This window comes from Peromyscus maniculatus, chromosome 19 (genome assembly GCF_049852395.1).
Source record: "Peromyscus maniculatus bairdii isolate BWxNUB_F1_BW_parent chromosome 19, HU_Pman_BW_mat_3.1, whole genome shotgun sequence".
In the NCBI taxonomy this organism is placed as follows: Eukaryota; Metazoa; Chordata; class Mammalia; order Rodentia; family Cricetidae; genus Peromyscus; species Peromyscus maniculatus.
Genome location: NC_134870.1, coordinates 4,017,906 through 4,040,287, shown reverse-complemented (window position 1 = coordinate 4,040,287; position 22,382 = coordinate 4,017,906). Strand labels below are relative to the sequence as shown.

At 48.9% G+C, this 22,382-nt stretch overlaps 1 protein-coding gene across 1 annotated transcript; it reads right to left on the bottom strand.

The window, feature by feature from the left end:
• Window positions 1–666: 666 nt before the first annotated feature.
• Hrh4 (histamine receptor H4) lies at window positions 667–21,201 on the bottom strand. Its single transcript, XM_006983052.4, has 3 exons — window positions 20,988–21,201; window positions 9,653–9,816; window positions 667–2,027 (listed from the first exon to the last, which is right to left on the bottom strand). Exons 1-3 carry the CDS (start codon window positions 21,178–21,180, stop codon window positions 1,209–1,211), a joined length of 1,176 nt encoding a protein of 391 aa, XP_006983114.1. The 5' UTR covers window positions 21,181–21,201; the 3' UTR covers window positions 667–1,208.
• Between the last annotated feature and the right edge of the window lie 1,181 nt (window positions 21,202–22,382).

Sequence of the window (22,382 nt, the reverse complement as noted above, 5' to 3'; positions counted from 1 at the left end):
ATAATTAATGACACTAAATAAATACAATAATATTTTACTAATAATTACTGACATCTTGAGACTGGAGGCATATCTCTGCAGTTAGGAGTACCAGCTGCTTTTTCAGAGGATCCAGGTTCAGCTCCCAGCATCCACATGGTGACTCGTGATCATCCGTGACTCCAGTTGCAGGGGACCTGATTCCCGCCCCTGGCCTCCACTGACACTAGGCACACACATGTTGCGCAGATATGCATGCAGACAAAAAATCCATACACATAATTTTTTTTTATTTAAATAATTGCTGACATCTTCTAGTTGAGTGGATGCCACAGCCAGGGTGGTTTGACCATGTGGTCCTTTCGTCTGCTCAGCCTTCCTCTCTCACCCATACTGTCTCACCAAGGTAAGTTTTAGGTGATGTGGAGGCTGGGAAAGGAGGGTAGAAAAAATAGAACAAGCTGCTCTTTCGAACATGGGTGACCGCCCCGTCCTATAGCTGACGTGCCGCGCCTCCTTCCTCTTGGGATCATGAAATACCCATGCGCTGACCTGGGGTCACTCCAATCCTGCGTTTGCCAACCGCAGCCTGAACTCACCCACCCACTGACCAGAGCTCCCTCCCCCTGCATGGACCTGCTTGCCCGGTGCTTCTTTAAGGAATGGTGGTTCAAACTAGACACAGCTGTGTGACTAGAAAATGGAAAACAGAGACTAGGGGCTGGAGCAGTGGCCCAGCTGTTCAGCGCTCTACCTGCCCTGTTTGGTCACCAGCACCCATGTTTTATGGCTCAGAACTGCCTGTAACTCCAGCTTTGGGTGGTCTGGCACCCTCTTCTGGCCTCTGAAGGCACCTGCATGCACACACACACACACACACACACACACACACACACACACACACACAGAAACTGACACTTCTGGAGAAAACACTGAACATAGAAAGAATACAGGAGTTCCACAGTCACCATTACACCGAGATCCACAAAGTAGGGAAGAGGTGGTGGGTGATGAGGACTGAGGAATTTATCGGTCCTTTTGCAGCTGTGAACTTGTCCCGTTCACCACACTGCTGTTGACTAGAGTGGTGCTCCCCGTTCAGAGTTTTTATTAAAGCTTTCAAACATTATATTTTATGCACTGTTTGTTGGAGAATATAGAGCAAGATGGAAGCTCAAGTCCATCTGGACGATGTAGAGAGCGAAATTGACAGAGCGATGTCATGGTCCTCATGAGGATATGGACCGGTTCTGTGATGGTGTGGGTTGCTTTTTCACACAAAATATTTTCCAGAAAGCTTTCTGGAAATGTCTGTGACATAAGGGGTATAAAAATGGATTAACAAAAGAATTGAACCACTGTAGCCAAAAGGCAATGCTGTACCAAACTGATTTGGGGCGCTTCCCTTTGGGATAAGTTGAAAGAACAATTGTGAACAGACAATACGGAGCCCAGCAAATGGCAAACACAGTTAGCAGGATGGCCAGCGACCTGGCTAGTCTCCTGCCCCTGAGCAGTTCCATGTGCTCCCTGTGGTGAAGAGCCAGGGTTTCAGAGTGGGAGAAGGAACCCACTTTGAAGGCAATGACTCTGCTGTTCACGTGAGTTCTTAAGGACCCCAGGAGACTGCTCTTTCTTCTAGGACTTTCTGAGTGAAGGGGTGGGGCTGATTCCTTCAATGCAGGAAGAGATGTTCTGGAAACCAACCCAGCTCTGGGTAAGGGTCCAGAGTCACTGGAGGAGGTGGAGATGAACCCCACGTGGCTGGGGCACCTGCTGAGACTCCCACGCTTCCACAGGCTCCAGTAAATTTGTACATTGAAATAGGCCACTGAGACGACAGGGAGCAGGAATTCCAAGAACGACGTAACGGCAAGGATGTACCACTCTGTGACAAAGCCGGGCTCACATTCCTGTGTGTTAGTGCTGTTCTTCCAAGAATGGGAAGCCAGAATCATCGGGCCATTTACCAAGAAAGCCAGTATCCAAACAGCCACCATCAGAGCGACAATCTTCACAATACCAGTGTGCTGAGCTCTGTAAGACACCTGAAGAAACCAGACAAGTTAGTTTGGGTTTAATGAGAATATGTGGAGCATCCCACAGGCACTCACAAGTTCCAGGGATGTGCAAGAGCCACATGGATTAACATGGTGTTCGCCTTTTGCCCAGACACGAGATCAAGGGCAATAGAACCTTAGCCAAGGCGGAAACTTTCTCAATAAATTTCCAGAAAAAAACAGAAAAGCACCAAGTTGCCACAGCAAGGCCATGGGTACGATCTAAGATAAGCAAGTTTCCCAAAGCCTGGTGTGGTGGCATGAATCTGTCATCCTAGCACACGATGGGGGTCCCTGAGGCCTCCTGCCAGACAGGCTAGCCTAGTGGGTGAGCTCCAGGCCAAAGAAAGACCCTGTCTCAAAGGAGATGGGTGGCACTTTTCAGGATGATAGCTGAGGCTGTCTTCTAGCTTCTACACACACTTGCATACACACTTGCACACACATGGCACCTGCTCACATATGAACACATGTATATACATACATGAAAAAGGCAGATGGCACTTCTGGCCACCACATGCATGCACACACAAGTGCATGTGCACATGTGTACACATGCAGAAAGAAAGAGAAGGAAGGGAGGGAGAGGAGGAAGGAAGGAAGGAATTTTTCCTGACTCTAACAGTTACTGAAAGTGAACACATTCACCACATTCTCCATCTTCAGCCTAGAATGTGACAGCTGTTCTCTTCAATGACACAAAGCAGTCAATGTCAGAATGCATCAGAGTGGATGGATTGTGGGATGATGTTCATCAATGAAAGCAATGTATCTTTGAGATAATTCAATATCAATAAACGCATGGAGAAGCACGTGTATCACATTATAGGGCACCATAGTCAGAGTTTTAAAAAGCTTGAAGGTCATGAATTTTCTGATTCTGACACTCAGGAAGAATAAAAATATACTCAGCAGTTCACATAGGAACCCCAGAGTTAGGCCAATGATAGAAATAACCCTTGCACCACTCCCGAGAGACTGTGCACAAACAGAAAGGCACTCGGCATGTGGGAGAGATGCTATGTGTTTCTGAACACTCCCAGGGCACTTCTGTCTGCAAGTGTTTCCATCATAGCCAAAACTGACAACAGGCCATGTTGAGAGACATGACTACAGCAAGTGTCACTGTGTGTGTGTGTGTGTGTGTGTGTGTGTGTGTGTGTGTGTGTGTGTGTGTGTGTGTGTGCTCATGTGCACATGTGCCGGTACATGGCTTTCCTGAGGGTGATAAGGCCAGGCTTCCACAAGGAAAGATGAAGTTAGGTTCTGTGAGTGAGTGTTTGTTACCCTCTGTGATCTTTGTGTCAAACCCGAAATCTTTAAGAGTACCTTGAAAATCTAAAGGCATGAAAAGACCAATCATTTTGTATCAGGAATAAATATCTCAACCAAGATATCAAATCTAGGGCCCTGCACATGCCAGGAAAGTGCTCGACCACTGAGCTACATCCTGGTCATTCATTTTCAAGGCAAGAACTCGTTATTTAGCCCAGTGTGACCTTGAATTCACTGCATAGCCCAGGCTGCCCTTAAGCTTGCTCTCTTGGTCACAGAACCAAGGAGGGCTTTGGCTCGGTTTGGTTTTACATTTATTTATTTTTATGTATATGCGTGTTCTGCCTTCATGTATGTATACCACATGCATGCGTGGTGATCCCAAAGGTCAGAAGAGCACATCTGGTTACATTATAGGTGGTTGTGAGCCACAGTGTGGATGCTGGGAACCAGATCAGGCTCCTCTGGAGGAGCAGCCAGTGCAGAGAGAGGTTTCTGTGTGTTTTTATTCTGTGGGCATCAACCTCTCTGAAACTCTGTGAGATCTGCAAGGCTCCTTCCAGCAAAAAGTTCCAGGCTCTGCCACGTCCTCACTCACAGGAAGAGGTGCCAGCCACCTCCTCTCGTCCTCTCTGATTTGCTCTGAGTTTTCAAATCTCACTGTGCGTGTTTCACATTTTTGGAGCGAAGCAGTGCGGTCCTTTGATTTAGTTAGTGCACATGCATGCCAATGGCTGTCAGAAAGGGCCAAGTGGTCATTTTAAAGGTTTTTTTAACTGTAAAGAAATGTGACCCCACCACCACCAAACTCCTGGCGTTTCTGGAAGTAAGCTCAGAAGTAAGCTGGCCAAAACGATACTGACCACGAGCTCCCACACACAGCCTACTACTCATTTACCTTCTCCTTCTCATGACACTAATTAATACATCTCTTGCACCGAGTCTAACGGTTATGAAGATGGGAACAATACCCAGATGGTCATAAAACTGCACTTAGTTTTTTAATTGCTCTGTTCAGCCTTTGTAATGGTTTAAAGCAATATGCTAGAGATGCCATCTCTCTTTCATTATGCATGAGGTCGATTGAGATAATGGACATCCAAGGGACTTGAGAAGAGGATGCCAGTCTCATCATATCTTCATCTCTGGGGAGCATTCTTGACAGACGACAGTTCAAGCATTGCTGGAACCCAGACCCAGCTGATTGGAGTGGCCTCTCTGAAATCAGTCTCACCGTCTACAAAACATGTACATTATTCACGATATTGCCCCCTGCCCTGCCTCCTTCCCTACCCCAGTAAAAAAGCCAAACATTCTGTCAGTCATGTTCCATTTGGGAGATGGGAAGGCCCACTGGAACTTTCTGGTATTACTAATGAGATGAGTTGCTGTATTCAACTGCATTGCATCCCCAAATTAGTTATATTGGATCCTATCCACAAGTACCCGTGAATGTGACCTTATTTGGAAATATGGTGTTGACAGATATAATCAAGCCAAGATGACATCATATTGGACTTGGGCTCATCTTGATTCAATAATGATTGGTGTCCTTATAAGAAGAGGAAAAGTAAAAGACCCAAGTTTCCTTCTAATTTCTGCCTGTGAACAATTAGCTGCTGAGGTACATGTCTGAGCAGCCTGCCCCCATTCACTCATCCTCATGTGGAGATTTTTGTCATGCAGTCCACATAGTGCTGGTAGGGACCTAGGTACCCATCCTATTCCAAGTTTACAGCCTTCACTCAAGGCCACATGATGGCAGAGAAGGGGTTGTGGTGAAGTGTCTCCAAGCCTAGGATCACTCACGTCAAAAGACAAGAGAAAGACATGGAAGGTCTTCCTGGAGCCTTCAGAGAGGGGACATCCCCGTGGCAGCCACCCTGGTGTCAAACTTGTAGCCTCCAGAGCAAGGAGAGAGTTAATTCCTGCTGTTTTTAGCAGCACAGACCAGGGTCCTTCGCTAAGGGTCCCTAGCCAGTCCCCCCAATGCTATCCTCACAGTCTAGAGGTCATTGCCAAGCTCCTTTCTTTGTCTGAAGGTAAAGAACAAGCTTCTTGCCCTACCTTCATCCTACACTTTAATCCTGCTCCCTCCAGCTGTGGTCTGTCTCCACTGCTCATCTGCTTCACCCACTGCTGGTCCGTGACTCCCTCCAGCTGTGGTCTGTCTCCACTGCTCATCTGCTTCACCCACTGCTGGTCTGTGACTCCCTCCAGCTGTGGTCTGTCTGTCTCCACTGCTCATCTGCTTCACCCACTGCTGGTCCAACCACACAGAACCTGGCTCTTCCAGAGGACACCTCTGAACAACATCGTGGCCATCTGCATTGAAGTTTCATTTTCAAAATTATGGTCTTCAGAATGTCTGCTTCCTGGGTCCAGTTCCCCATTTCCTGTTGCCATGTCCTCTACGCACAGCTGCAGCAAAACTGAGTTTCGCACTAACACTGCGGGAGTGCTCAGGAGTCTTGGGTGCACTCTCAGCTGCCCTCAGGAGTCTTGGGTGCACTCTCAGCTGCCCTGCCATTGTTCACAGTTTCATGTGTAGGGTCTGTCCTGCACTCAGCTCTGTTCCTAGGAATGGAGGTCCAGTCCCTATGTCTTAGCAAATTGGCAGCCTTCACTGACAGAGAATTCTTTAGAACAAAACTCAGGTGAACACACACACACACACACACACACACACACACACACACACACACACTTCCTCTCTGGGTATTTTTCATCTCTTTGTAAGCCCATTTTCTAACTAGATAATGTGCTGCCCTTTTTGTGTCCATCAACTTGAGAATAGGCTCAAAATCTTGGACAACCAGTGGAGAAAGTCCAAGGAGCCACCAGAAAAGATTTAGGGGGTGGGGGCCAAAGGTGGCTCGGGAAGAGCACTCGTGCCTTACAGAGGACCCAGGCTCTGATCCTAGACTCCACCTTAGGCTTCTCACCCCCACCTGTAACCCCAGTGTCAGGGGGATCTGAAGCCCTCTGCTGGCCTCCTCATGCAAGTGCACACAAAGGCACATACACACCACAAAGATGCACAAACACATCATTAAAACTTTCTAAAGGATTTATAAAGATTTTTAAAAATCACCTTGAAAATTTTCAAGTGCAAATGAGAAATGTTCTGATTTAACGTGGCTTTTGGTTACAATCCAAACAGGTTTCATGACTCAATCCTAGGACAGGTCTAGCCTTTGGAAAACAGTGAAACTATTATCTGTGGCACTGATCCAGACATCCCCACTTCCTCTGCGGCTCACCATACAGACTGCAGTGCGCTGACATGGATGAAGACCCCACGACAACCAGCAGAGTCAGCTGACGGTCCTGTCCCATCCACTTTCCTCTTTCTCCTGTGCCAAATTGTAGCTCAGCTAGAGACTACATTTCCCAGATCCCTTTGCACTGAGGTGGCATTATGGGACTGAGCCCCACCAATGAGATATGAGTAGAAATGACAGTGACTCCATACCACTTGTTTAAAAGAAAATCCCTTCCTGTGGACCGCTATTCTTTTCTAGAATAGAAACCGGAGTACAAACAGCCAGGCTTTTCTCAGGCAGAGGGTAATGGCCTGGAGCAAGGTCATCACACTATTGTCTATGAAACAAATCTAGCCCACCACTTGGTTTAATAAATGAAGTTTTATCAGCATCCAACCAGTACACTGCCCGGCACACACACACACACACACACACACACACACACACACACACACACACACACAGTTGAGAATATGATACAAAACTGAAAACATTTACTCCTGGCCCCCAGACAACAAATGTTTGCTGCTCCTTGACCTATAGAGGACAAGTGTGGTGGGTAGCTGTTCCAGCTTTGACCTGGAAGTACTAGCCCCATTGAGGCTTCGGTAACTGTCACGCCTACAAGGCAGAGCCGAGAGAGGACCCTGAAGACCCAAGATCCGGATGCGCCCGCTCTGTTGGTTCCCGGACCCTGGACGCTGGAGGTAGACCGAGCAGAGTTCTCCAGAGAACACCGCCAGACTGCGCTACACCTTTCCCAGACCCTGTTACCTATCCCTTCATTTGTAAGTTACCCCACAAAATAAACCTCCCTTTTAACTACGTGAAGTTGCCTTAATAATTCTACCAATATCTGGTGCTCACGCGAGGCAAATTCCAAAGGCCTGGGTGGCTCCCACCCTCAGCCTCCTCTGTGGCTGCTGTGGCACACTTTCTGCACTTACTACACTTCCCTGTCTCTTCTTTCCTGTAAAATCTCTCAATCTCTCTCTCTCTCTCTCTCTCTCTCTCTCTCTCTCTCTCTCTCTCTCTCTCTCTCTCTCTCTCTCTCTCTCTCTCTCTCCTGGGGACCAACTGTTTACAACCAGGTAGCACCTCCATGGTTCCATTCCTAAAAAAGGGAGAAGCTAAATCTGGTCCCAGTTCCCGGCAAGTTTAGCCCCCAGACCAGCAGGAAACCGCTGTGAGTGAAACATCCCCCCCCCCTACCTACCACTGCTTCCTGCCTCCACCTCCTTCAACAAATCCCACCAGTGTGCACCACCATAACTGGCTAGCTCAGTCAGTAAAGCATGAGACTCTTAATCTTAGGGTCGTGGGTTCGAGCCTCACGTTGGCCACCAGATATTGGTAGAATTATAAACTCCGCGTAGTTAAAAGGGGGGTTTATTTTGTGGGGTAACTTACAAGTGAAGGGAAAGGTAACAGGGTCTGGGAAGGGTGAAACACAGTCCAGCGGTGTTCTCTGGAGGATCCAGGATACAGGAACCAAGAGAGTTGGTCTTCAGGGGTCCTCTCTCGACTCCGCCTTGTAGGCCTTGTAGGCATGACAATTACTGAAGCCTCAATGGGGGTAGTGCTTCCAGGTCAAAGCTGGAACAGCTACCCACTAGAGGAAAGGCCACCCAGTTAATGTGGGGGCTGGGAGGTTCCAGGGTAGACTCCTGGAGTGGAACTTTCTATCTTTTCCAGACAATTCTGTGAGAGTAAAGGAAATGTGTCTATAAAATACTACTTGAGCAGCAGTATTTTAGAATCTCTTTGTTCCAACAGCTTACCCTTTATCTAATCTACTTTCTCTGTGTTAGGTCCTCCCAGGCAGGAGCTTCTGCATCCGCTCCACACTGCCAGCCCAGCATGTGGTCAACAGACAGAACCCGTGGGTCTCCGGCTCCGCCTCCACCTAAGTCACTCCCCAGGTACTTATTTCTGTTTCTTAGCATCAGCAGCGTGGACCGTGCGATAGTCTCCCAAAGCTTGAGATCCTAAGATCCGGGAGTAAATGAAGGCTACACGGTTGCAAACAAGGGCTGGGGCGTGGCTCAGTGGGGAGAGCACTTGTCAGCAAGCCTGGGGACCCGAGTTCAGATCCTTGGACTCCGGAGTGCATCTGGAACGTCAACACTGCCCGGGAGAGATAGGAGTCGGGCACAGAAGCAAGCCCAGAACTGCACGGACAGGCTAGCCTGGTGTACACAGTGGAAAAACAATGTAGCAACCCTGTCTCAAACAGGGTAAAGCTAAGACCAACAGCTGAGGCTGTTCTCTGACCTCCACACCACACACACACACACACACACACACACACACACACACACACACACACACACGAGAGACAGAGAGAGAGACAGAGACAGAGACAGATTTGTTTCTTCTTCTCCCATACATTCTACCCCAGCGGCAGTTTCCCCTCCCTCCCCTCCCCCAGCCCCCTCCCCCAGACCCACTCCTCCTCCATTGTTTTTGAGACCACAAATCACTGCCCCACATTTTTGTCCCTACCCATGCCCTATTTTCTCCTCCTCCGTTCTGTTGCTAAGAGATTTATCTTGCTTAAGAATTGCTTCTAGCTCACCCCTGAGGCTGCCCCAGATTCGGCTAAGTCCAGCCTCCTCCTCGCGCCTCCTACACTGGCCGGCTGCATTACCTGTCTCCTCTTCTGTGCTCAGATTGTTTTCTCACCCGTTCACGCTGCAGATCTTTCTAGTTGCCCACAAAGTTCTGTCCTGAGGGAAATATTTGGGGTCTCAACTTGGCCATGGGCATAAACCCACAGACATCCACGCTACTGAAGACTCGGTCTGGTACTTCTCCCAGTTAATCGTGAATTTTCTTTGGTCCCGTCCCTCCCATTTCAGACACCCATAGGGAGAGTTAGCCAGCTCACACAGAATAAAAGCCAGTGAGGACTCTAGGCCAGTTATCAAAAGGACAAAGAGCTTCAAATTTGTTCAAATCCCTTGAATTCATCCCCAATATTCCCAGTACAGAAATATATGCATGGCTTAGGGACCCAGAGTTTCCAACTATATACTCTTCTAAGGAAAATGAATTAACTTTGTAACTTACAGCGTTCGAAACTGACTGGTATCGATCGTAGCTAATGAGGACAATATTGTAGACAGATGCTGTACACAGAAGATAGTCAACAATGAGCCAAAATATGCAGATTTCACTTCCAAAATTCCAGTTAAACAACAAGTGAGGGATGTACAGAGGGATGGAGATCATACCTGTACAGGGAGAAAGTGAATTAAAAAACAGTGTTGGACCAGCAAATAGCTCAGTGACAAAAGATGCTTACCACCCAGCTTGACAAACCACCCTAACCCACATGACACACGAAGAGACCTGACTCCTGCAACATGCTCTGACCTGCACATGCACAGCACAGCATGCTGTGGCATGGACACACACACCACTAAATAAATATATAATCAATTTTTTATTTTTTTAAAAACATCACTGACTACAAAAAGGTATATTCTGATGGACATGCCACAGAATGGCATGTCAGAATTCACTAAAAATAGCTTAGTTATCACGTATGGAAAAACCTTGGTCTTCAGCATGGTAGATGGGGAAGCCTGTGGACTTTTAGGTTTTTAGGTCACTGGAGCATGCACAGAACAAAGGTGTGGGACAGACGTCTGTCAGTCTTCCCCCATTCCTGGTTCTAGATGTGAGTGCTCACTCACAACTATCGCCATCTGTCACCATCAGGAGCCAAAGAAATAGGCCACCCAGTCTTGGATTTGAACTGTCCAACTGTGATCTAATTTTTTTTCTTTCTAAATTCATTGCCTCGGATATTTTGTTGTAGTGATGTCGTGCCAACAAAGTTATGTATAAAAATTGTCAGTTTTCGCCCCCTATGCACTCTTTAAATGTCAGCATAGTTGCCACAAACAACACACCTGTGAGGGCTTCTTATTATTTCCCAAACAAAGCGCATATCATGGCTGCATTTCTAGTTGGATCCATCAAAATTCATCTGTATGTTCTTTGTGATCCAAGCCAAACACGGTGGGCCACCCTGCCGCAGCACAGGCCGTATTTTCCCATCCCTTCCTCTTTGCCAACATTGTTCTTCCTAGAGTGTCTTCCTCTTTTACGTCTTTATGCTGGAGATCAAATCTCAGACCTTACACTAGGCACATACCACTCTCCTCCTCACTTCCTCTTCTCTATGGAACTGCACATCAAAGCGTCCACTTCCTCCACCGCCCCTTGGAAGCCCTGGGACTCAGGGGATCCCTTTGTCGCTTACACTCCCGGCAACTCTTGCCATTGTTTTTAAAGGTTTGTGTGCATGTTATTCACAATAAAGAGTTTCATTAGGATGTTGTCATGCATGAGAATAATGTGGGGTTTTTTTTTGGGGCGGGGGAATGTCGAGACAGGGTTTCTCTGTGTAGCTTTGCGCCTTTCCTGGAACTTGCTCTGTAGCCCAGGCTGTCCTCAAACTCACAGAGATCCACCTGGCTCTGCCTCCCGAGTGCTGGGATTAAAGGCGTGCACCACCACCGCCCAGCTAAATAATGTATTTTTATTGTGTTATCTCCTTCGACCCTTCCTCTTCCCAGTCAGTCCCCTCCCCTCTCTCTGTGTATGTGTCTCTTTTATAAGTGTGTGTGTGTGTGTGTGTGTGTGTGTGTGTGTGTGTGTGTGTGTACATATGAATGCGTGGATGCAAGTTCACTCACCTAGGCAGGTGCACATGTGGAGTCTATAAAACAATGTCAGAATAGCTTTCTCAATTGCTTCTCCACCTTATGTTTTGAGATAGGATTTCTGGTTGAACCTGGGGCTCACTGCTTAACCCAGGCTGGCTGCACAACAAGCCCCTCGCATCCTCTTGCATTTGCTCCGCAGAGTTGATGTTACAGGCAAGCAAGCCATGCCCAGTGTTTACATGAATCCTGGGACCTGAAGTCAGATCTTCATGCTCTCACAGTGAGCACTACACCCCCTGAATCATCTCTCCAGCCTTTATGCATTTTGACCCTTTTCTCTGTTACTCATTTCTGCTTGATATCATGGCCATCATTTTGTTTGTCCTTCCTGGAGATTAATACCCTGAAACAAACGAACGTTTGTGTTCCTGATGTCTACTCTGGCCTCGCAATGTCCTGTGCATTCAACTTAATAACAGCTGATGTGTGAGCTGATGCGTGTTGTTGGCCGAATGTCAGGCATCAGTCACACTACCCATTACAAGTATCATTTCACAAAGAAAAAAGAAATTAAATGAAACAAATGATCTCATTTTTAAAAACACACAATAAAATATCCTCTAACTGCAAGCCTACGGAAGCCTGGTGAGTTAGGAAGCGGGCAAGTTTAACAATTAGAGAGCCCAGTGGGGTGACTTGGCTGCAATCTTAGCATGTGGGAGCCTGAGCCAGGAGAGCTATGGTGAGTTTGAGGTTAGCCTGGATTAAAAGGAGACCCTGTCTCAAAGAATAAACAAAAAACAGTTAAAGAACCTAACAACTGAGAAAGAAGAGACAAAGCATGGTCCAGTCTGCTGGTGGGTTCTAAAGAAGGCAATTTGAGATCAAAACTCCTAAGTGGCTACAGCCCTCCATGACAATGACCACAGTGACTGCCCAGCGCTGACGCTGCTGGCCCAGGAATGACTATGCTGGGCTGCCATTCCTTTGGTTCCAGGGGTTTCTACTGCGTTGGCACATCAGACAGGTGTCACTACTTGCTGAGGATGTGATCTTTCATGTGGCTGAAACCTGATTGATTCTGTTGTGTGTCTTTACATTTTATTGGGCTCTTGCAGACCTCCTCCTTGCTCTGCATCAGTAATTTGTTCATCGGTAAGAACAATAGTAAGGGGAAGAAATGAAAGGGGAGCAGAAGGAGACAAGCCCTGCTCTCTCTCTCCCCCCCACCACGGGGCACGTTTCCAGGCTATAGCGAGGATGGCAGAACTTGGTGTTTGTACCTGCGTTTGCACACAGATGGGAGACGCCTCGGGAGGAAGAGCTGGGTGAGTCACATGTAAGACCACTGTTCTACCGATGGCCTGTACTCCCAGAACTGCTTTTGCTTTCATTTTGAGACGGAGCCTGAACAAAGTTGCCAAGGCTGGCCTTGAACTCGCTCTGTGGTACAAGCAGACCCGGAACTTTCGAGTGCTCCAAGAGCAGCACACCCAGCAGCTGGGATTACAGCCTGTGTCACCAAACCTGTCACCCGTTCCCATGCGTAGTGCAGGTAGCCTGTCAGCTTCATGTCTCAGTTATGGGGGGAGGGGGGGGATGTGGTTTTATGTGGGGTTTGGTTCATTGAGACAGGGTCTCACTATCTAGCCCAGGCTGCCCTCAAATTCACTGTGTAGCTTGGGCTAGCCTGGAACCTGTGATCCTCCTGCCTTAGCCTTCGTCCAGGCCTGGGGCTGAGATTACAGGCATGCACTACCACCCTGTACTCCATGCTTTCCATGATCAGTAAGTTTCCCTGAGGTGACTTTTGCATCATCAGGCTGGGAGGCTGAGGTCAAGAGGGTCAGCTGTGACAGAAAGTAGAGCCCCAAGTTTACCTGAGGTGAAACACCTCACATGGAGACATTCACATCAGTCCACCATTGTGGCTTTCAACACGCACACTTTCCACAGCTACACTCATTTCTTCCCCCAGGAGAAGTGGGTGGTCACTAGACACGACAGATTAAAGATCAAAGAGAGATCTGCGTTACTCTCTCCTCCGAGTTCTTTCTGAATTCTATGAAAGAGGGAGGATGCGCTAAGGTTTCTAGGAGCTGCTTTTAAATAATAGCTGGCTTAGGGCACACTAGTGTGCTCCTGGGAGAGGGTGTGTGTGCATGCATGTGCGTGCACGTGTGTGTGTGTGTGCGTGTGTGTGTATGTGTGTGTGTGCGCGTGCATGTGTGTGTGCGCGCGCGTGCGTGCGTGTGTGTGCATGCACGTGTGCGTGTGTGTGCGCGTGCGTGTGTGTGTGTGTATGTGTGTGCGCGTGTGTGTGTGCGTGTGTGTGCATGCATGTGCGTGTGTGTGCATGTGTGTGCGCGTGTGTGTGTGCGTGTGTGTGCATGCATGTGCGTGCACGTGTGTGTGTGTGCGTGTGTGCGCGTGTGTGTGTATGTGTGTGTGTGCGTGCATGCTTGTGTGTGTGCGTGTGTGCGTGTGTGTGTGTGTGCATGTGTGTGCATGCATGTGCGTGTGCATGTGCGTGTGTGTGTGTGTGCATGCATGTGCGTGTGCATGTGCGTGTGTGTGTGTGTGTGTGTGTGTGTGCATGCATGTGCGTGTGCGTGTGCGTGTGCGCACCAGCGCACAGGCCAGAAGACCACATGGGGAGTCACTCCTCTCAGGAGCCATCTACTTTATTGTTGAAGACAGTGTCTCTCACTGAGCCTGAAGCTCTCTGGTTTGGCTAAGTCAGGCGGGCCAGCAAACCCAGGGATCCTCCTGTCTCCACCTCCCCAGTACTGGGGTACAAGCGCATGTCACTATGCCCAGCTTCATAGGTGGCTGCCGGGGATTGAACCCAGGGCCGCATGCTTGTGGAAAGACGGAGTCATCACACCAATCCCACGCCTTTGGTAAAACCCTGCTGTGTCCTTGTGCTCTGTGCAGTGTGTGGTACAGGTGGCCTGTTCTCAGTTCCTCTCTCTATGGAACAATGGTGATGTCTGTGGCTCATTCCAAAGAGTTTCAGAGACTCTGAAATACTTCTCAGGCAGGTCTGCTCCCGTGTGTTCCTGCCAAGACTGCTAGGAAACTTTGCTCCTGGATACTTTTGCTAAGAGAAAGCAAGGGCTTTTCCATGGCTGGCACAGTGAGCCTTCGTGCGGAGATTCAACAGGAGTGAGGCAAGTCGATCAGCGATATTAAAAGACAGAGCTAAGGGAGCTGGAGAGGAAGAGGGGAGCAGGAATGAGAACAAAGGCAAGGGAAAGCCCCAGGGCTGTGCAGTGGCCTATCCCCTGTCCCCTGACCCCCGATTCCCCGGCCACCCCGCCACCCCACCCCCAGTTCCCTGGCCCCTGACCCCCCCCCCCACACACACACACCCGCTTCCCCGGCCACCCCGCCACCCCACCCCCAGCTCCCTGGCCCCTGACCCCCCCCCAACACACACACCCGCTTCCCCGGCCACCCCGCCACCCGACCCCCGCTCTCCGGCCCCTGTCCCCTGTCCCCTGTCCCCTGCCCCCCCAGCCTCAGCCCCCAGCCCCCGCCCCCTGTCCCCAGCCCCCAGCCCCCGGCCACCACCCCACCCTACCCCACCCCCGCTCTCCGCCCCCTGTCCCCGACCCCTGTCCCCTGACCCCTGTCCCCTGACCCCTGTCCCCTTCTCCCTGACCACCCACCACCCACCCCTGTCCCCCGCCCCCTGCCCCCTGTTCCCTGCCCCCCTCTCCTCTGCCCCCTGTCCTCCTGTCCCTCACCTGCTGTTCCTCCAGCCCACTCGCCCAGCCTCTGGCTCATATACACTGCACACCTCACGTCCTCGAACTTGATCTGTCTTGGCTTAGTCTTCCCTCAGAGAGCTCCTTCTGCTTGTTCAGGTGTCTTTCCCAGCCAGCCCCAGCTTTGACACTGAAATCCCCCCTCTGCCTCCCCCCATCCCCTCCCACTCTCATCCTGCTGTATTTTTCTGAACAGCAATTGTCACCTCTAAAATGCAACATATTCTTACTTAGTTATGTTGTGTCTAAGTCTCCCCAGTCTCATGCTTGGTAGAAACAGAAGCGCTGTGAGGGCAAGAATTTCTGCCCACTTGCTTTGAAGTGTGTAACTGTTACATCAAAGAACTGAGGACATCGGGGAAGCCCAGTTTCCCTTAAAATCGACATCAGTCTGGTATTGCCCTTCTGTCTGAGCTAGAAAGCTGCTATGTCCTCCTTAAGCAACAGCAAGCAAAGGGTGAGGGGAACTGCCTAATGAATCCTGCCGACTCATCTCCCAGCAGGGAGATGGGGGGGGATGGCCGGAGAGTGCGGAGGGTGCTGTAGACCGTATTCTCACTCTCCCTGTTCTCTGCGCAGAAGCTTTAAGACCAAACCTCTAAAGGAAAAACTAAGGGTGAATGAAACCATGAGGTGGGGCCCCGATTCAGATTCAGTAGACTGTGTCCACCTAAAAGGAGACAACACAGAATTTGCCTCTCTTCTCACACAGAGCAGGGTGAAGAGAAAAACAGCCGGGAAGCGAAACTTCACTAGGAACCAAATTTTCTAGAACCTTGACCTGAGATGTCTCAGCCTCCAGAAGTGTGTGAACACAAATTCCTGTCGTTTTAGTTTCCAGTCAGTGGCATTTCGTCATAGTAGTCTGAGTAGATGTGTAGAGAAGCCAAGAGGAAAACTCCTGACCTGAATTGGTGTGTAAAGGCATGTTTTTAAAACTCTGCCCATCCTAAATAATTGTTTCGGGCTCTGTTGGCATCAACCACAGTTTTCCTCTGAAGAGACTGTCCTGACCATCCAGCATATGGCTGATCAGGACACAAATGCCCACAGATGGGAACACTGGCCTCACAGTACCAATTTAATAGGCGTATCCATCTATATTTATAGCCACAGTGTGTTAGTTACTTTTTCATTACTGTGATCAAATACTGAACAAGAAGGAACTCAAGAGTGGCTGGGTTAATTTTGTCTCACAGTTAAAGGGGTACAGAGGTCACAGGCAAGTGGGACTATGAAGAAGCTTGGAGCATTGTGTCCACAGTCAGGGGTCAGGGGTCCACAGGAAGTGAGACTGTGATATCAAACTGAAGGCCCGCTGTTGCTGGAGATCTTCTCTCCAGGTTCCACCAAGCCCCGCAGTCCCACAATCCACGTATAAAATAATCACTCATGGCCGGGCGGTGGTGGCGCACGCCTTTAATCCCAGCACTCGGGAGGCAGAGCCAGGCAGATCTCTGCGAGTTCAAGGCCAGCCTGGGCTACCAAGTGAGTCCCAGGAAAGGCGCAAAGCTACATAGAGAAATCCTTTCTCGAAAAAAACCAAAAAAAAAAAAAAAAAAAAAAATCACTCAGACGCTCATATTACTTACAAACTGTATGGCCGTGGCAGGCTTCTTGCTAACTGTTCTTTTATCTTAAATTAACCCATTTTTATAAATCTATACCTTGCCACGTGGCTGGTGGCTTACCAACTTCTTTACATGTTGCTTGTCCTCGAGGTGGTTGCAGTGTCCCTCCCCCTTCTTCCTGTTTCCCCAATTCTCCTCTCTTCTTGTCCCGCCTATACTTCCTGCCTGGTCACTGGCCATCAGTGTTTTATTTATATAGAGTGATATCCACAGCAGCCCGCCCCCAATGACATACTTCCTCCAGGAAGTCCTCCTCTCCTACAGGTTCTACAACTTCCCAAACAGTGTCACCAGCCACGGACAACGTGTTCGAACACGTGGGCTGTGAGGGGCTGTTCACATCCAACCCACAGCGAAAGTGTCCAGATGAGCTAGCGCACAATGAGATGGTCCAGCAGGCCACAACCTCTCTTCTCTCAGTCTTTGCCTTTCAGTAACAAATTCAGCCTGGCTACTCCGCTTCCGCAAATTTAGTCTCCCCGGGGTCTAGTTCCGAAACCTGTGCACAGAGTGCGCAGAGCAAGAGGGGACCACAGCCCCGAATGCATCTGAAGATGCATTCATCTTGCCATCACCCCACAGCTCCAGAGCCCACTCCCAACCATGAAGAACAGCTGGCTTAGTAATTTGGGGGTTGGAGCAAGATGGCTGAGCAGATAAAGGCAGCTGCCACCAAGCCTAGACTCACATGGTGGGTGGAAGTAACTCCTGGACACCTCCCTCAGGCTTCCATGTGCATGCTGTGGCACACCATTCACCCACTCCAATACCCACATCCACCCACACACTACATTAATAAATGCAAAATAAATGTAGTATTAATAATAATAACAAATGGCTGACTTAGAGCTGCAGAAAGCCTCCCCTTCAGCATCCCTCCGGGCTCAGAGCCAAGGCACACACTTCAGAGGAGAGCGCACTGGCAGGAAGCTCAGCTCTTACTGCACAAGGCTGTCAGGGTCTGCCCCATTTGTCGCACGGTGAGTGCGTGGTAAAGGCGACCTCCAGAAGAAGCTCTCTGGACAAGTCTGGCAGATGGGAAGAGGCTCTCGGGCTAGGGAGACGACTCAGCTGGTAAAGCACTCTCCTATCAAGCAGACGGTCTACCCTAATTGGTGAGTCCCAGGCCATTGAGAAACCTTACCTCAAAGGAGGTGACAGTACTCCTGACGGTGACCCCTGAGGTTCTCTCCTGCTCTCACATGCACATGTACACATCCACACGCACGCACGCACATAGGAGCTTGTACACACACACACACACACACACACACACACACACACACACACACACAGATAACATGCACACTTTTTGTTGAGACAGAGTCTCGCTGCACATATTTTAAAAAGAAAAAAGAAGTCCTGTTTGGCCTGCTCATGACGTCTCTCAGCAGAAGCAAAGCTGTTCTTTACCCATCCACATGTGGGTGGAGGGGACCACCAACTCTACTAAGTAACCACACCTGCAGGCCATTTCTCGGAGGCAGGCCACATCTCCTGGCTTAAGCCCTGAATGGAGACGCCTTTTTGTTGCCTGCCTCAAACCAGACAGAGACACTCGTTCTTATCTGAAACCATCTCGGTTTGAAAGTTCCCAGTCCAAGGCTCTCTCATCTCTTCACCTCACCCTCCCTAGTGTCAGAGTCATCGAGGCCTCGCTCTCGTTGGGTCAAAGTGCATCATCTCTTTTAAATCTAAGTGTTACCTAAAGGTGATATAATTCTGTGAAGGAGGAAGACAGTGAGGGACTGCTGTCTGTGCTTGTACACACTTGTAAACTGACACATGTAAGGGGAGCACGGAGAACAACGTGTATGGACCCGTATCTAGATGAAATGTTAGCTGGAGAGACAATGTTGAAGACAGAAGTGTGAAGATTGTTGATTTAAATCACACACACACACACACACACACACACGCACGCACGCACGCACCCACGCACGCACGCACGCACGCACACACGGCCAATATAACTCCTACTAACCATGGGACTCTGGGTCCAATTTCTACTACAGTCAGGGAAAAAAGTCACTGTCGTTGGTCTTCACCACACGTCCAGCTCCAGCCCTTGCTTCCTCCATTCAACCATCTGAAGAGCAGCCTGCAGTGCACACTCATTCAGCCAGCCTGCAGTGCACACTCAACCAGCCTGCATGCACACTCACTCAGCCAGCCTGCAGTGCACACTCACTCAGCCAGCCTGCAGTGCACACTCACTCGGCCAGCCTGCAGTGCACACTCACTCAGCCAGCCTGCAGTGCACACTAGGCCAGCCTGCAGTGCACACTCACTCAGCCAGCCTGCAGTGCACACTCACTCAGCCTTCAGTGCACACTCACTCAGCCAGCCTGCAGTGCACACTCAGTCAGCCTTCAGTGCACACTCACTCAGCCAGCCTGCAGTGCACACTCACTCAGCCAGCCTGCAGTGCACACTCACTCGGCCAGCCTGCAGTGCACACTCACTCGGCCAGCCTGCAGTGTACACTCATCCAGCCTGCAGTGCACACTCAGCCAGCCTGCAGTGCACACTCACTCAGCCAGCCTGCAGTGCACACTCACTTGGCCAGCCTGCAGTGCACACTCACTCAGCCAGCCTGCAATGCACACTAGGCCAGCCTGCAGTACACACTTGGCCAGCCTGCAGTGCACACTCAGCCAGCCTGCAGTGCACACTCACTCAGCCAGCCTGCAGTGCACACTCGGCCAGCCTGCAGTGCACACTCACTCAGCCAGCCTGCAGTGCACACTCAGGAAAACACACGCAATGACGTGTACCTTTGCCATTGCTGATTCTGGGGATCCTCTCCCCATCTCTAACTGTAGAAATCCTCTCTGACTTCAGGGTTGCTCTTGGGATGCCACTGTAACCAAGTATGCCTCATCTCTCCCCTGAGCGTCCACAGCACTCAGTGCGTGGCCATGGGGCCTCCCAGCGCTCCGCACTCCAACAGCCCTGTGAGCTTACCTTACATTCTACGCCACTGAAGGAAGAGACAAACTCACTGACTTAGAGCTGCAGAAAGCCTCCCCTTCAGCATCCCTCTGGGCTCAGAGCCAAGGCCCACACTTCAGAGGAGAGCAAAGGAGAGCGCACTGGCAGGAAGCTCAGCTCTTACTACACAAGGCTCTCAGGGTCTGCCCCATTTCTTGTCGCTCGGTGAGTGCATGGTAAAGGCGACCTCCAGAAGAAGCTGTCTAGAGCCAGGCGGAACTTTGTGAGTTCGAGGCCAGCCTGGGCTACCGAGTGAGTTCCAGGAAAGGCGCAAAGCTACACAGAGAGAAACCCTGCCTCGAAAAACCAAAAAAAAAAAAAAAAAAAAAAAAAAAAAGAAGCTGTCTAGGTAGAGGAAATGGGAAATGTGACTCTCTGGTTACCTAACAGTACAGAGTGGCCAGCTATGTTAGCAAGTACTGTGTAGGATACAAGTATTGGTGAACTCAGTTTCAGCTAAACATATCTGTCAAGAAGTCAAAACAGAAGGGACTAACATCTGTTGAGCAACCACGGTGTTTGGAGCATCCTCTGAGTTTCATCCTCTGATTTGTATTGTAATATAAACACAAGCTTTACATAACTATGCAGGAAAATAATGTGGCTATACCAAGAGAAAGTCTCCTAGGAGCTCCTGTGAGACGCATCTGGAGTACTGTAGCTACCCTGTGATGGGCATTGAGAAGAGAGGAGAACACGCCTCGTCAGCCCAGCAGGCAGAGCATTGGCTCACAGAAAGTCGTAACTAACGATAGGGAGTGAAAACAATTTTTTAAAAATGTTTTCAGTGGAGGAGGAATCTGATTTTTGTGGACTCTCGCAATCACCTGCCGCTGTGGCCCTCTGTTGTATGCAGAGCAGTGGATTGCTGGGTGAGTACGAGTCCGTGCCACACAGCACATTGACCTGCTGTCCGGAGCTTACCCCACTTCCTGGCAATGCTGGCTTCCTGAAGACATGATTTCTGTTACTTCCACACTGGATGCAAAGGAAGCCATACTTACTTAGGAAAGAATACTTGTAAGTCTAAAGATATTAGAAAATAGCTCTGAAAACAAGCTAACCATGACATTAAAATAATTCTAGAACTATTCGGGACTCATTTAGTCTATAAAGAAAATGAACTATTTTCAAATAAAACTTCCTCCATTAGCCATATGCACAGAATTTCCTTTAAAGTGGCATAAATACCCTTTCCAGATATCTAACACTTTAGCTTTTCTTCTTGGTCCCGTCCAATCCATACAATCTCCAAAGTAACAAGAATTTAAGGTTTTAGAAATAAATGATAGTTTGAAAAGATTATTTGAAATAAAAACACATAACTTACCCACGAAGAAGTCTGAAATAGCCAAATTAAGAAAAAAATAATTACTTCGATGTCTAAGATTTTTGTCCACCACAAAGGCTAAAATCACCACAGCATTGCCCAGCATTATAGCAAAAGCAAGGAGAGACATGAAAAATGCCAAGGAAACTTTGGCAGCCAGCGGCAGGCTACCAGAGCTGTTAGCATCCAACATCACACCAGATGATGTCAGTACAGCAAATCCTCCTAGCCAGGTAGTTCTAGCAAGCCTGCTCCCAGGCAGGCGCCTGCACGTATATAGTGTCTCCCACTCAACCCAGCATCTTCGTCTCTGCTGACAATGTCACACTACTTCCTGGTTATTGATAACGATCATCTGTGGTAGCCATTTCCCTTGAACTGACACTGAGGAAGTGTTTCCACAAAACAACGAAATGCTTCGAATTAAGCAATGCAATGGAGTCATTCCTTTCTTCAGGGAGAGGGCAATGTTACATAGCATCTATCAAACCCAATTTATACATCTTATGGGCCATAAGCTGGGGTTGAGGGAGATTCTTCTGATTGTTTTTTTAGAGGTCCAGCTAATAATTCTCTTCTGGCCATAAAAAGGTACCAAGGATTAAATTTCATTGTCTCTCTCTTAAACAACCCACAAGGGGGTGGGGCAAAGGGCAGCCCTCCCTGACAGACAGGCATTAAGGGGATGCTTGCAGAAGTCTTCAGAGCTCATCAGGGAAGGGAAATAAAGTCAAAATCTAACAAACCTTCTGGTTCAAAGGGAGGGAGCTGAGAGCTGAGAGTTGAAAGGACCAGTTGAGGATATGGACTTCAGAGAAGCCCAGAAAAACTCCAAGAAACTGCAAAGGATCCTCCATCCTAAGTATTTACCTGAGTACTGACCAGGAGAGTTTAGAAGGAACTTGTATAGGCAGCGGAAAGAACTACTAGAAGATGAGAGAGAATGGTACCCAGTGTTTACATAAGGCTGGCTATTGTGTCTGCTCCCAGGCCAAATGGAAATGTTCATTATCACGGAGGCACTGTGTAGTACACTCATAAAAGCCTAATTAGCCCCACACGGAGTATTTCTTGGGTTCTGACCATCAGCCTCTAAGATCAACACCTATGAGAATCAAATTATTTTCAGAAAAGTTCAGTGCAACTCTGAACACAGTCAAGAATATATGGGAGTGGCTCATGCATGTTATCCCAATCACTAGGGAGACTGAGGCAGGGGGATTGACGTGAGGTGCCCACAAGGCCAAATTAGGCTACTCTCTAAGTTCCAGGCTAAACTGCACTACAAAGTGAGATGGTATCTCAAACAAAATAAAAGACATGAGTATTTATAGACCATAAAATAATCCCAAACCAGAGAGGTAATTACAACTCTCACCAGGCATTTCAAGAAAC

Bases quoted from the DNA above. Each gene is read 5' to 3' on its own strand.
- Hrh4 (XM_006983052.4), bottom strand. From the start codon at position 21,180: ATGTTGGATGCTAACAGCTCTGGTAGCCTGCCGCTGGCTGCCAAAGTT. The intron at 9,817-20,987 runs GTAAGTTATGTG...CTCCCTGTACAG, and splicing joins TATTTCAGACTTCTTCGTGG to GTATGATCTCCATCCCTCTG. The intron at 2,028-9,652 runs GTAAGTTACAAA...TGGTTTCTTCAG, and splicing joins ACCAGTCAGTTTCGAACGCT to GTGTCTTACAGAGCTCAGCA.